The 14,728-nt window shown below is 43.2% G+C and overlaps 1 protein-coding gene across 1 annotated transcript; it reads right to left on the bottom strand.

Annotated features, from left to right (window-relative positions):
* Nucleotides 1–915: 915 nt before the first annotated feature.
* Nucleotides 916–13,174, bottom strand: LOC107384441 (serine/threonine-protein kinase OSR1). Its single transcript, XM_070541743.1, has 17 exons — nt 12,970–13,174; nt 11,985–12,097; nt 10,371–10,479; nt 10,064–10,205; nt 8,498–8,553; nt 8,287–8,396; nt 8,103–8,204; nt 5,024–5,157; nt 4,905–4,953; nt 4,754–4,819; nt 3,085–3,207; nt 2,564–2,599; nt 2,224–2,373; nt 2,011–2,113; nt 1,871–1,939; nt 1,294–1,358; nt 916–1,220 (listed from the first exon to the last, which is right to left on the bottom strand). Exons 1-17 carry the CDS (start codon nt 13,037–13,039, stop codon nt 1,146–1,148), a joined length of 1,572 nt encoding a protein of 523 aa, XP_070397844.1. The 5' UTR covers nt 13,040–13,174; the 3' UTR covers nt 916–1,145.
* Between the last annotated feature and the right edge of the window lie 1,554 nt (nt 13,175–14,728).

Here is a 14,728-nt window from a genome sequence, read left to right as displayed (position 1 = left end):
AACTTTTAAACGCGACACCAAAAGACCTGCGAGCCAAAACGAAACCTGAACAGCTATTTGAGAGAACGGTCCCGGTAAGCTTTATTACACTTTGGAGGAACATAGGAAGTCTTTGAGCATGCATACCTCCACAGAAGTTCACCGGCAGCCAGCACGCAACACAAAGCACCTCATCAGCGTCCGACTGACTCAGGATTTAGCCTTGTGATGCTAGAAGGTTCTGGTTATGAACTCCCTTTGAGGCGCACAGACAAAAAGCAGTTTTATGCTAAACTAAACAAGCATCAACAGCAACTGGTGCTCACACACGACAACGTGAACAGCACTATTGCATAGTAGGAGATCAGACAGGTGTCAGGGGGTGGAAATAAACCCGTCTTTACTACACCACGACATATGACGGCGTGTTTTTGTTTTAAATCGAGACAACGCTGCTTTAGAGCTAAAACTCTTATGGTTTAGAAAACAAATCTACATTTATAACACTGGCAGAATTCCTCGGGCTGCCTTAAATATGTGAAAAGGATTTCAGTTTTTTGTTTTTTGGACCAACTTGAATCTGAGTTTTAGAAAATTACAAGAGAAAAGAGTGCTTCAGTGTGTTCAGAGGTCGTATCGGAATACGTGGGAGGGATCATCTCGATGGGATTCAGACCCATTTGAACTTTAAACCAAACACACTGGAGGTCTTTTAAAACGAAGGCTGAACTTCCACTCGTCAGTTTCAGCGCAGCAGGAAGCGCCCTGGTTAGGTGGCATGACACTTTTCAGTTTTGTGGCACAGCGGATTTTAAGAATAAAGAGAAATAAAGGCATTCATTCCTACTAATACAAGATGTTTTGGATTGTGCTCGTGTCTGAGGAGGGAGTTTCAAACTGAAGGAAATTAGGAGTTAATATAATTGATTGCATTTCTTCTCTCATTTACTGTTTAAGCGCACTGTAAACATTTCAAGTGTGATTCCCGTGATGAACTGAACCCCTCTGTGTGGTCCTCGTGCATCCTGCAGTAGCGTCACACTTCTGCCAGCTTCACGTCTTATCATCATCATCATCATCATCATCTTTGGCAGTAGTGGTTTCTTGAAGTTGACTACAATGCAGCTGTGCAATACCGTAACTCTCTGTTGCCAGTTCTGCCCAACCTAACTGATGCTGAGCTGCGCAAATCCAATCAGTTTATTATCATCAGGAATCTCCGACTCCTCCACACCAGACGCCTGGGAAAAAAAAAACTTTAACGTTAATCATCAAATCCAAAAGCTGTGGAAACATTTCAGCCGCTGCTCTTACCAGTTTAAACGTGAGATTTTTGTTACTTTGAGGATCTTCAACAATCTTTTGCAAATTGGCAGCAACTAAAAATGAAGAAGGATAAAATAAATAATAGTTGGATTCAGACATTCAGAATTTCTGCAGCTAAATACATTTAATAAATTTACTAAGATAAAAATTTAAGAGCAGCGATAAAAGTTTACACTATTTATTCTTTCATCCTAAATGATCAAATTATAACTTCAAATAAACAACTAAGATTTTATAACGTGTAAAAAAAAATCTCGTATTTTTTATTATGAGTCTTTTACACTTGGGCCTGCTGGGAGTCACAACCCCGCTGCATGGTGGGTCTTAGTTTTGTCACAATGTCAAAACTAACTGATAAGAACTAAAACACCGAACAAATCTCTAAAGAATAAATAAATCATGAATAGAAGATTTATCCAATTTAAGGTGTTATTAAATATAATTCTGATGTTTTTCATTCAAGATCATTAAAGCGTTTCAGACCCGGGAGACACCCTACCTATACAATTAATATTTCCACATCACATCAAATGGAACCAAAGCCTCCAAAACGCCAACAACTCACCAATGACCAAGTCCCTCCCATCAACCAGACCAGCCGAGACCAACTCCTGAGAAACTCCATCAGCAGAGTCTGAGGTCAAAAACACAAGAGTCACATAACGAGTGGTCAAACTAAACTAAACACGCCGCCAGCGCTCTCACCTCGGCCTGGCATGAACTCAAACCGGATGTCATTGAGCTCCTTCTTCAGGTTCCTCAATCTAAGAACGAGGCTGATGGGAACGCTGGAGGTGGCAACTGGAACCTGCACATAAGCCCAGGGGGAAAGTTTTGGAATATCTTACCTATACAAGTATGTTTCATAGAAAAGCTGATCCATTTTAGCCTCATCCATTTCCATACAAGCGTTTGTACCTGAACCGTAATCCCGTGTGAAGGACTGGCCGTCTGAGCGGCAGCAGGAGGCGGAGCTTCGTCTCCCGTGGGACCCACACTGGCAGGCTTCTCCTGTGCGCCACCCGGAGGCTGCAGGTGTGATGCAGAGCTGTCCGCAGGTGGGAAAAGCTAACAAAAAAAAATAAAAAACTTAAGTAAATGGTAAATATTTCACATTGAAATTTAAATGTCTATTAAATAGAGGCACGCGCACACACACACACACACACACACAAAAGAGTCATGCAGATTGCTGTGTATCAGCATCATGATGTAATAAATCACAGTTTCAGGTCATGTCCACTACAACGTGACTCACCTCCATATTCTGGGACCCGTCCTTCACCCTGGGAGACTGCAGAATGGACATGACAGATTGTCAGGATTGAATACATGCAGCCGTTTCAGCCCCTCAGAAAATAAAACGCGCATCGCACTTCAGACAAACAGGAAAGTAGAGCCCACACCCACATCTTGGTCAAACATCGACACAAAGTAAAATAACGGATTTGAGCAACTTATGAGGATCCGTTTGGCTTGTATGCATTATTAAGATTTTAGTTCCTGAAAACACAGACAAGCACGTTGTTTGCTGCACTGTGCAAAATTCTCGAGAGACTGCTTGTTTAGGGTTTGCTTCCAAAATACCAAATTGAGCTAAAATGGAAGTTAGTATCAAGACATTTACACATTAGGTCAGAAAAATTTGCTGATTAGTTTTTTACTCAGTAAAACCACATTAGACTCAAAATACAACCTGGTTTTAGCAAAAGTACACTCGTGCTCAGTTAAGTTGTTCAAACACAGGGTGTGAGGGAACCGAGAAGAGCTGCGTTTTACCCTCAGAGCTGCCACAGCGGCTTTTCCCTCCTCGCTCTCCTCATCCAGCTCATCATCGCTCCACTCCCACCCGCCGTCTTCAGTCTTGTGGAGACGGCCGCTTGAGCCAGGCACACGGCGCACCTACAGGAGGCATTGGGAAACGTGCTAAGTCAATACTGACTCATCCGTCAGAGGCAATCCCAGCATGCACTGGGCAATAAATTCAGCCACAGTGACCCACTCTGAAGAAGAAAGCTGACTAGGACTGCAAATGAATTGGTGAATCAAAGTGCCTGCATGTGCTGCACCAGATGTAAAAACTCTTATTAGTTTAGAAGTATTTTTAAATCCTGCTTTAATAACAAAGGGACTAAATTGTGCTTTGCAAAGCGGGGCTGCTAAATAAAGGGTTGAAGCAATAATGGCAAATCTGCTAAACAAGCTAGCTTAAGACATTTGTTCATGCATCTTAACATTCTAACACTATAGCTATAAATATATTGTGGAGATTAAAAAAATGTATAAATGGGGTCTCTCACATTTGTCTAAAAACCTCAGCCAATAACACGGCTCGGTCCAAAACCAACGGCTGGCCCATCACGTTCTCCGTCTCACCTAAACACGGCTCCTCTGCACTTCCCTGGGTCCTCCATTCATTATGCACTCGCACATTTTACAACACACCACTGGCTTGAGAAGTTTTTTGCTCATTAACATCAGAGAAACAGCCAGCTGCAACCATTCAACTTTAGGACAAACTACCAGAGTCCCAAAGCGAAAAACACCGTTTGGACCTGGAATACAGCAACTGGTGTGTAAGCGTTCTCTCGTTTACTGTGGCAATGCAGGTTTCCATGTCCGGGGGCGTGGCCTGGGATGATTGCCACTGGGAAGGATGAGAGTTCTGTGTTTGTGTTTAACTCATTCACTGCCAGCCGTTTCCTGATCGCCAACGGCCTTCGCTGCCAGCATTTCTCACCGTTTTTACTGTTTTTTTTAAGAGTCACAGAACGTTGCTCGCTAGCATGATGTCGATGCCAAAACAGCCAAAACAAAGCGGAGACTCATCTCTTACATCAGGAAGAAGCCGCGTGTTTCGAGCGTTATCCGTTCTTTCATAATCCGTTGTCGAATTGTGATCGGCAGAAGCTTTTCCGGTTCGCGCTTCACTTGTTTTTACAGGAACGGCCCAAAACGATCTCCAAACACATGGATGTGTTGCTTCCTGATCATGTGATCCGTGACGTATGCGGAAGAAGGTCGGCTTCAGGGCTGAGATGTTTGTTCTCTCAGCGCGGGGGCTCGTTCCGATGCTCAAACAGTAAAAAAATGCAAATGACGACTTTAGTCGTCAATGGCAGTGAATGAGTTAAAAGTTAGCTTGTTCTTTCAGACTTGTTATCGCAGCTTTAATGTCAAAGTGAACTTTTAGCATGCATAAAGTAGCTTTTAAATGTAGAACTGATGCAGCTCCTCCCGCTTCTGTCTCTGTGCAGGAGGAGTCGGGGTGCTGCATCCTGCAGGTCTCACTGTAAACACCGAGTGTCCCTATGGTGTTTCTATCAGCTGGGTTCAGACCCACAACATTTCACCGGACTGGTCTTTTACTTTAAACGTCCTTTCTTCCTCCACCACAGACAACATCTGCATGCATGTTTATTGAGAGTGCAAGTAACTAGTCCCACACCTTTTTAGAGCGATCTGATATTGTGGGACCTTTCATTAAGAGCTTCTCCTCCAAGTACTCGTTGTTCTGCAACAGAAAGACAAAGATTTGCTACAAAACCTATAAACACCCTTTCTTTAAACACTTTTTTTTTGGCATGAGTGATGCTGACCTTGGCTTTTGTGAAGAACTTGTGCTTCAGCAGCTCAGCAGCAGTTGGCCTGAAGAGAGAAGGCTCTTCATTAAAGCCATCACACAAGCAGAGGAGAAGAAACTCAGAGTCTAACTGACCTTTTCTCGGGATCTTTCTGTAAACACAAGGACAGCATCTTCCTGAATGACTTGCCATATTTCTTCACCATTTCCTTATCTGTGACACCCGTCTCCAGCGTCGGGGGGTCGTTCTGCAGAGTCAGCATCAACACCTGAAAACAATAACCCAAAATATTGGCAGTTAAGAACTTTTTGCTCTTCAAAACTGAAAATTAAATCTGCAATCAGCATGAATCACTAATTAAACTGAACTAAAAAGAACACACACACACACCCCTTTAGATTTGATCTCAATACACAATCACTCTAGCGTTGTTTCCATAAGCTTCTGCAACACCACAAGACTTTTTTCCACCCAGTTGCATCGTTTTTACCAAGGTCTTGTACTGATGATGGGGTTGTTAGATAACGGACGACGGCTCACTTCACTCGGCCCTCGGCCTTCTATCAGACCGACACGAACACCCGATGAGTTTCACACATGAGAATATGAAGGAGCACACAGCCACGTCCTACACATTTCCTTGAGCTGATCCAATAGGAAGGAGCCAACTCAGTAAGTGGGCGGGGTCTAGATAGGGTATGTAAGATGATGTCACATCCCTCTGAATGATTTTTATAGTCAAGAAGACCGGTATGCGTGTTTTTACCCTCCATCACTTGACTTGTTCCGTATAAACCGAATGAATTACAGCTACTGAATCAGTCTTTATTGGCGTCTATCGCATTAAAGCTTAAACTGTATCCCGAACGGCCTTCCCCTGGGAACCAAAGAATCAGGACTCTGGAGTCTGTCCAAAGGAATGGTGACGACAGACCAGACCCAGTGGACACAGGACCCCTACAGCGCCAACGTCTGGACTCTGTGGTGTCTGACCTAGACCACTCTTTCACTACAGGAGCCTCGTGAATCCTGCCATCATCATGCTGGAACATGCCCGTGCCATCAGGGAAGAAAACATCCACTGATGGAATTACCTGCTCTGTTTATTCAGACAGTCGGATGACCTCATTGTTTGAGCTCACACTGTTGCTGAACCAAGACCTGACCCACTGCAGGAACCCCAGATCATAGACTGGTCTGGTCCCACGGGCTTGTGCACTGGGCATGATGGGAGCATCTGTTTATCTGCTTCTCTTCTTATCCTGAGGCTCCCATCACTCTGGACCAGGTAACTTCACTGATCAGTGGTTTTCTTCTGGCTGCACAGCCGTTTAGTCCCAACGCCGTGAGATTCCTTCTCATTGTGGAAATAATCTGTCACTATCAAACAGATCTGGATTCTACAGTACCGTATTTTCCGGACTATAAGCCGCTATGTTTTCCCACACTTTGAACCATGCGGCTTATAATGAGGTGCTGCTTTAGTCAACCAGAAAGGACGGATGCTGGAAAGCGTCCAGGAGGATTTTTTTCACAGTAAAATGGCGCTGCTTGTTTCCCAGCTTCACCCCGGGATGATGACAGCAACACGGAGAGCGACGCTGACATCGTCACAGAAAAGGTGTGTGACGAAGCTCTTCTGAGGCTGTTCAACTCCGACACTGAAGAAGATGATGACTTCAGTGGTTTCAGTGTGCAGGAGGACGATGAATAAACTAATCAATAACTTTTCTGTTTTGTTCGATACTGATCAGTTCAGTTAAACTACGTTTTCAATTCAGTAGATATCTGCGGCTTTTAGCCCGGTGCAGCTTATATTGAGGTGCGCTGCATAGTCCGGAAATTACGGTATCTGATTTGATTTCACCAAACACTCACCATCACTCTGGAGTTTCATCTGACTACATTTCTTCATCTAAGATGATGATTGTTGGGTATTTTTATAATTGTACCTTTTTGAGGCCTAAAAGATGCCCAATTTGTGTTATTAACACTTCATGAATCTCTGTGTTTGCCAACTGTGGCTGTTCATGAAAGGTTGAGCAGAGAAGCTCGTTTGCAGTCAAGGATGTTGATTCCAACCAAACCTCTGTACCTCTGTAACCTGAGAAGGCCCCGCCTTCTCCATCCTTTGCTAAATAAAACCCCTGGCAAACTGAGAACACATGGGGAGTGACGTGGGAAAAGCCTCGGAGGAGGTTTTCCCCTGCGTTAACTCTCCATTATTTTGGGGACTCAGGGTAAAATGTCTTCCTTTTGTCATGTGTGTTTATTTCAGGTTCCAGGGTTATGGAGATTAAATATTACCTAACATTTAATTACCTAACATTTTGGTTGGAGAATGCGGGTTGAAGGAGCTTTGAGGCTGGAGCAGAGTGGGGGCTGTGATTTCTGCGGCCAGCTTCTCTTAATTCTCTCTCTCTCTCTCTCTCTCTCTCTCTCTCTCTCTCTCTCTCTCTCTCTCTCTCTCTCTCTCTCTCTCTCTCTCTCTCTCTCTCTCTCTCTCTCTCTCTCTCTCTCTCTCTCTCTCTCTCTCTCTCTCTCTCTCTCTCTCTCTCTCTCTCTCTCTCTCTCTCTCTCTCTCTCTCTCTCTCTCTCTCTCTCTCTCTCTCTCTCTCTCTCTCTCTCTCTCTCTCTCTCTCTCTCTCTCTCTCTCTCTCTCTCTCTCTCTCTCTCTCTCTCTCTCTCTCTCTCTCTCTCTCTCTCTCTCTCTCTCTCTCTCTCTCTCTCTCTCTCTCTCTCTCTCTCTCTCTCTCTCTCTCTCTCTCTCTGTGTGTCGTACTTTAAGGTAATATGGGATAAATGAAAAATTACCTATCAATGATGATGACCTTTAATATTGTGTTGGGCACTTCTTAACACACCTTTTGAATTTTCTGTAACCTTGTCAAACGTTTTCTCTGCTTGACGCCAATGATCTGACCCTTCTTCATCAGACCAACATCTTTTCCACGACCACAGGATGTCTTCTGTTTAAAAAACAAGAAGCTCCTCCTTACATCAGTTGTGGTTGAATTACTTGTTCCAGATGAAAGATGAAGTATTTGAGTGAGCGGCTTGTACCCGTTTGCTTAGTCGAAACCAGGAGGGGACAAGAACTCTGGCGCATCGGATTCGTTTCTAGGCTTTTTAAAGAGGTTTGCCATATCCTATAAGACAACTATAGAAAATGACAACAACTTAATAGTGTAAAATATTGTTAAGCATTCATACCTTCATTGGTGGGTATTTGTGATACGGCGCAGCCCCTGTGGCCAGTTCAATAGCTGTTATTCCAAAACTCCAGATGTCTGCTTTGAAGTCGTAGCCACGAACCTGCAGATTAAAATAAGAGAACATGAGCAAACACGTTCTAGTTGTCTGGATCTCAGCTGAAGGAAAACAGAAAACCCCCCACCTGCTCCATGACCTCTGGGGCCATCCAGCATGGCGTCCCAACAAACGTCTTCCGAACTTTATTCCTCGTCATGTCTCCTCCCGTTGCAAGAAAGGCACTCACGCCGAAGTCTGGGGTGTGTAAATACGTAACGGACAAAATAAAACACACACCTCAGGAGTAAATCCTCTTTTGATCCAATAGAAACACGATAAACGATGAGGCACCGTACCAGCGATCTGCACAGAGCCATCATCTCCAAGAAGAATGTTTCCAGCTTTTAGATCGCTGAGAGCAAAAAGGGATGAAATTAAATCAGCGACTGAGTCAACACATCTAAATAATCAGTTACTAGAGTGTTAGATCTGTTTCTTTGCTCATTTTTGCTGAATCTGCAAACTACGCACACAGAACTGGACCAGATCAAGTCTACTTACACTGAACTGATGCAGGGTATCTGCAGGTTTAAGGGAGCCAAATTAAAGACTTTAAGACCTTTTTCAAGGCCACTTTGACCAATTAAGCTATTTTTTTTAATTAAATTTAAGCTTAACCGGTGCTAACCACGTCGCGAACGTGGGATTAGCCATCCAGTTACCATTAAACTTGCACTTCCCCATGGCGCAAGCTCCCACTAGCTTAACCAGCTAATGTGCTCATCTAAAAATAGCCCCCTTTCACAACCAACTGAGTGTGTACGGTTCTGCTTTCGCCAATATCATACACAAAAAATGCTGAACACAAACTAGAAATTCACAAAATTTTTATAGAAATAAAAGAATCTTGTTTAGTGGGCCTTTGGTAATTTAAGACCTTTGGAAACTGTATTTGAGGATTATTTGTCATTTTTAAGGATTTTTAAGGCCTTACATTTTGAAAAGCAAATTTAAGACTTTTTAACTCATTCACTGCCAATGACAACTAAAGTCGTCATTAGCATTTTTTTACTGTTTGAGCATCGGAACGAGCCCCCGCGCTGAGAGAACAAACATCTCAGCCCTGAAGCCGATCTTCATCCGCATACGTCACAGATCACATGATCAGGAAGCAACACATCCATGTGTTTGGAGATCATTTTGGGCCGTTCCTGTAAAAAAAGTGAGGCGCGAACCGGAAAAGCGTCTGCCAATCACAATTCGACAACGGATTATGAAAGAACGGATAATAATAATAATAATAATGCAGTGAACTTATATAGCGCTTTTCTAGACACTCAGAGACACTTCCCACACACTCTCACATTCACACACTGCTAGTGATGGTAAGCTACTTGTAGCCACAGCCTCCCTGGGGAGGTCTGACAGAGGCGAGGCAGCCATTTGGCGCCGTCGGCCCCTCTGACCACCACTAACACAGGCAAGTTGGGTGAAGTGTCTTGCCCAAGGACACAACAGCAGGATACCCCTGGCAGGAGCTGGAATCAAACCCATGACCCTCTGATCATGAGACAACCCGCTCTACCACCTGAGCTACTGCTGCCCCAAATAATGCTCGAAACACGCGGCTTCTTCCTCATGTAAGAGGTGAGTCTCCTCTTTGTTTTGGCATCGACAACATGCTAGCGCGTAACGTTCTGTGACTCTTAAAAAAACAGTAAAAATGGTGAGAAACGCTGGCAGCGAAGGCCGTTAGTGATCAGGAAATGGCTGGCAGTGAATGAGTTAAGGACCCGCGGATACCCTGTGATGACAACGTCCAACATTCACCAGGAAACTGATTCTTTGAGTAGGAGGTTTGCCGAACCCAGCAGCGGCTCACTCAGGCCTTTTATGTAAAGCAGACCTGCACCAGAACTCACCGATGGATCTGCCCATTTTTGTGAAGGTACTCCAGCCCCTCCAGGACCTCCTTCAGGATGGTGGCGATGCTGGCCTCGTCCAACACTCCGTTCTTGTGGTCACCACGTGAGATGATATGTTTGATTATGTCCAACACTGAGCCTGAGAAAACAGCAGAGGCTCGTCACAAGACGTGCCGATAGTACCTGAACCTCCTAAAAGTCTGAGGGGAGCAGCTGAACTCATCTACTGGTAATAAAAGGAAAATGAACAAGAAAACATAAAAGGCGAGAGGAAGTCAGGTTTCCTGGTTATTCCAGCACTCACCACCACTGAGCAGCTTCATGACCAGCCACAGCTCATCCTTCACCACAAAGGAGGTATAATAAGACACAATGTTTGGATGGTGGCACTGGCTCATGGCCTGAATCTCTTTCTGCACAAAAAGGGGAAAACAAATAGTGAAATGGGTCATAATGAGCAGGAATTGTAACAAAGACAGATCCTAACCACACATTTAATTAAACGTTCAAACACAAGCTTCCCTTTCATTTGAACTTTTATTGATGGTTTATTCTAAATCTGTTATGAATGATGTCATCTCACTGCTGCAGTTCCTCCTATCCGTCTGACTAAAGCAGGTGTAGGTAAGAAGTGTTGGAATAAAACTGCATAGATCTTTCCTGCCTAATTTACAGACAGAAGTAGACTGTGGAGCTTTCAGTCAGGTATAAGTGTGTGGGTGAAAGCTCTAGAGACCATGTTAAACATTCAGATATGTAGGAACACTGAAGTTGGTTTATGCTTGACGTGTCTGCGAGGTCCGCACAGCTCCACGTGGAAAAGTTGCATCATTTTGCGTCATTTTAACAACCACGCCCCTCCACCGCACGGCCCAAGATTTCCGCAACGCGCACCTAGGAAAATTTCTAACCACGCGGACGGGCGGAAAAACATGGCAGACTGGCAAGAACTAGTATGGCAGAGGTTCGTAAATACAGACATTTGTATGATTCAGCTCTCAGAGGTCATCGTGATCAACATGTTGTTAATAATTCTTGGAGAGAAATAGCTCGCACTGTCGGAAAAGACGAGGACGCTGTTAAAAATGCTGGAATGCCATGTTGTAAACAGTAATTTCTACTTCTACTATGGTGTAGTGTTGGATGCATGCTGTAGAGCTCCATGCTGCCCCCTACAGTTTGGGAGAATAATGGCTCACCGCAGAGACGAGCCGCATGAACCATAAACGCTGCAAGTTGTGAAGCACGTTCCATCCGCGAGCCGCATCACCGCGCGGAAAGTGAATGCGTCAAGCATAAACCAAGCTTAAGTGTGTGGGTGAAAGCTCTAGACCAGGTTAAACATTCAGATACACAGTAACACTGATATTTAACATTCACTCATTTTTGATGTGTTAATAAAGACAAAATAAAACAGGTTTTCCACAGCTTGCTCAGAATCTCTAATAAAAGCCTTAATAGGTTTACTGGATTTGACATAGTTGTGATTACGCTCTTTGACCTGTGGCTTTCGTTTCACAGGATTAAACAATTGCTGACATTCCACTCATTGTGATTGCTCCACAATCCAGTTTTTGAACCAAGGACTGGATCATTAAGTCCACTCCTAGACTGCAGGCCATCAATGTTTGAGACAGTTGCAATGGTAGGAATCACAAGAGGTTTTAAATAGTGGTTTGTTGACTGAGAAAAGAGCCCAAAGTGCAAAACTATACAAAACTTTAAGAGTGATGTTCTTACTTGTAATCATCTATTCACTGAGTGGCAGACTGGGTCGGAAAATAACTTCATTCATTTAAGCGTTTGCAGATGTGTCATAACTTATCTGCACAGAGCTTTGTTTGTCTGTAACTAGAGTGGAATTAAAATTTAAAGCTCCACACACGTCATGACACACACACACACACACACACCCTACCAGAAGCTCATCCATGCTAGTTTGACACTTTTCCAGGTTGATGCGTTTGATAGCCACCTTCTCCTTCCTCGGCTTACAGTATGCTGCTTGAACAACTGCAGTGGCTCCACTCCCTAAAGAAACCAGCGATTAGTCTGAGAAAATAACTCATTTTTACTAAACACAGTTGAATTGTTTAGTTTTGAATGAGTTAAATATTTGAGATATTGGTTTTCTAAACAAACCACCCTAACAGCTGAGTCTATGATACAGTAAGATTAGTTATTATGCATCAGCTCTTTTTCATCAGAAACAACAGCTGTTCTACAAACAATGCCATTCTTCCATTTGCAGGTGTTGTGGTGAAAAAAGCACCCCCACTATGGAAAGCACATTTCAAAACACTTCACTCATGAATTTAGAAAACAAACAAGTCACAGACCTGCGGTTTTCAACACAACTGCCGCAAAGCATTCATAGAAATGTGCTTCATGGTAAAACAGGCTGACAAGGAAGCGCTACAGGCACAAAGATCAACTCCTAAAAATATTCTAAACTTGCAACAGTAATTTTCCTGTAGGGAAACTTAGCGGTCTGGCCTGTTGGAAACGGAAACAGCTGTAGCTAGGTCTATTCCTAAAGGAAGCTCGACTAGTTTCTTAAGACTAAAACAGCTTTCAACCGCATTTTCGCCACGAGAGGGCGAGGTACATATATGGCAGGGGTACATTTTACGGCACAACACCGGCTACATTGCACTAGCAAGCTATTTAGCTTTATGCTCTTCACCTAAGAAATAGTTTCGCTTTAACTCTACAACTAGCACGAATCTTTAGCCTCCCCAAAGGGAGACTGCGGTGATGTTTATAAAGCTAAGGGTTGTGGCTTGACCTGCTAGCTACATTCACATAATGCTAACAGCTAATAAAGCTAGCAGCAAGCGCAGAAGTAAAGACAGGGGTGGGGAGGGGGGCTAAGCAAGATGCTAGCAAGCTAAGCTACTCACCTATCACCTCATTGAGTTCATAGTCATCCCTGTCGATTGACCAGGACTGAGAGGGCTGCTCATCTGCCATTGTTGTTCCTTGGAGAATACAAAAAAACGCTTGGCAGCAATAACGCAGGCGCCGTGTAGAATTATAGCTTTGAGATTACGCCATTCGGCTCCGGTGAGGCTGGTTCCGCTGACAACTCCTGCCGCTGCCGCCCCTGTCAACACAACTTTACGCGCGGCTGACGCAGCGCCTTACGTACAAAGTAGGAGGTGGGAACAAGCTGTGGCTCAATAGCAAAAAATAAATAAATAAAAAACATATAAAATATATTGCAAACAACATAGTCAGGTAGAGCCATCCGCGTGAAGAAGCCATAACATGTCCACCGACTGCGATATGTTATTGTAATGTCTAATTATTTGCCATCACTGGTGTACCGTGTCAGTTGCACGCTGCAAAACAAGCTTTAGCCAGCAAAAGGCGCTGTGTTGACACCATTTTGTGAGATCATTTTCATCAAACTTGAGAAAAGTTTCCAAACAAAATCTAAAAAAAAAAACTCTAGCAAACGTTCTTCTATTTGTGACATCTTAAAGAAGTGAAATTATTTGTTTCTTTAAAATAAACCAAAGAATAGCATCAAAATGAATAATCAGAGGAAAAATAAGGTGTATGATATTGATGTTTGTTTCCTGGCAAGCTATAAAACACCAAATTAATCCATAATAAAGTACATAAAGTGTGAAAATAGCTTCTGTATTTGCTTTTTTTGTTTGTCATACTTTATGGGGACATATTAGGAAAAATTCACATTTAAAACAGTTTTGCTGCCACATGGGTCTCACCTGATTTTATAAACACCATCCATTTTCTGTCAGTGGTTTTAATTATTAAACAAGCTGCTTCAAAAAGTCCCTGTTTGTGATGTCACAAACAGCGAAAGTAGACTAGAACTACCTCATGTGAAAGAGAGAGCTGCTGCTGTAGAAGTGGCTCTACTATGAGCCCCTTCTGGATATCTGAGCTTCTAAGTTTATAGACCCCTTGAATGTTATTGTTTACATTCAGGTAATAACACACATCCACACATAAACACAAGCCTCACATAAGAAGTTGGTTGGCGGGATCTTCAGGGTGTGATGTCATGTGTTGCCACTCTTTTTTAATGACACACATGCATGCCTAAAATTGCTGACTTGCATAAATTGCATTTATTTGAAGCGTTATTGGTGTGCATCCCCAAAAATTATAGTGCAAGCTGCAGTATAAATAGGTGACGTTGACAAAACAAGCAAGACACCCTCACCAAGGTCTCTTTAGAGGTCTTTCATACTATCTACAATATACTCAGAAATGCTTCAACACTGTGTACAATGACTGTATTGTAATTCACGTTATGTGTCCATCTGAAACAAATAATTCATTCATTCATTCATTCATTCATTCATTCATTCATTCATTCATTCATTCATTCATTCATTCATCTACAATACTGCTGCAGTCTTTTTTTATCTGCCATGATCTCAAAATTCCCTGGTTACTGATCTCTTCTATTGATATCATGTTTGTTTTGGTTCATGGACGTAATTTTGGGGGGGAACAGGGGGGATATGTTCCACCCCCCACTTTTTCCAAAGTCAAGTTTTGACCCCTGTACGTTTTATCATCCAAAACCAATATTACGCTATATTAAGTTAACACTGGTTGAGCTCTAGGACCAAACGGAAAACAACCGTTTGTGTTGAAGCCTGTTTCCCATTAGAGCATACT

The sequence above is a fragment of the Nothobranchius furzeri genome, chromosome 11 (genome assembly GCF_043380555.1).
Source record: "Nothobranchius furzeri strain GRZ-AD chromosome 11, NfurGRZ-RIMD1, whole genome shotgun sequence".
In the NCBI taxonomy this organism is placed as follows: domain Eukaryota; kingdom Metazoa; phylum Chordata; class Actinopteri; order Cyprinodontiformes; family Nothobranchiidae; genus Nothobranchius; species Nothobranchius furzeri.
Note: the sequence above shows the minus strand (reverse complement) of the source record. Positions and strands in the feature narration are given on the sequence as shown.

Bases quoted from the DNA above. Each gene is read 5' to 3' on its own strand.
- LOC107384441 (XM_070541743.1), bottom strand. From the start codon at position 13,039: ATGGCAGATGAGCAGCCCTCTCAGTCCTGGTCAATCGACAGGGATGAC. The intron at 10,206-10,370 runs GTGAGTGCTGGA...CTGTTTTCTCAG, and splicing joins CATGAAGCTGCTCAGTGGTG to GCTCAGTGTTGGACATAATC. The intron at 5,158-8,102 runs GTATGAATGCTT...TATTGTTTTCAG, and splicing joins ACAAATACCCACCAATGAAG to GTGTTGATGCTGACTCTGCA.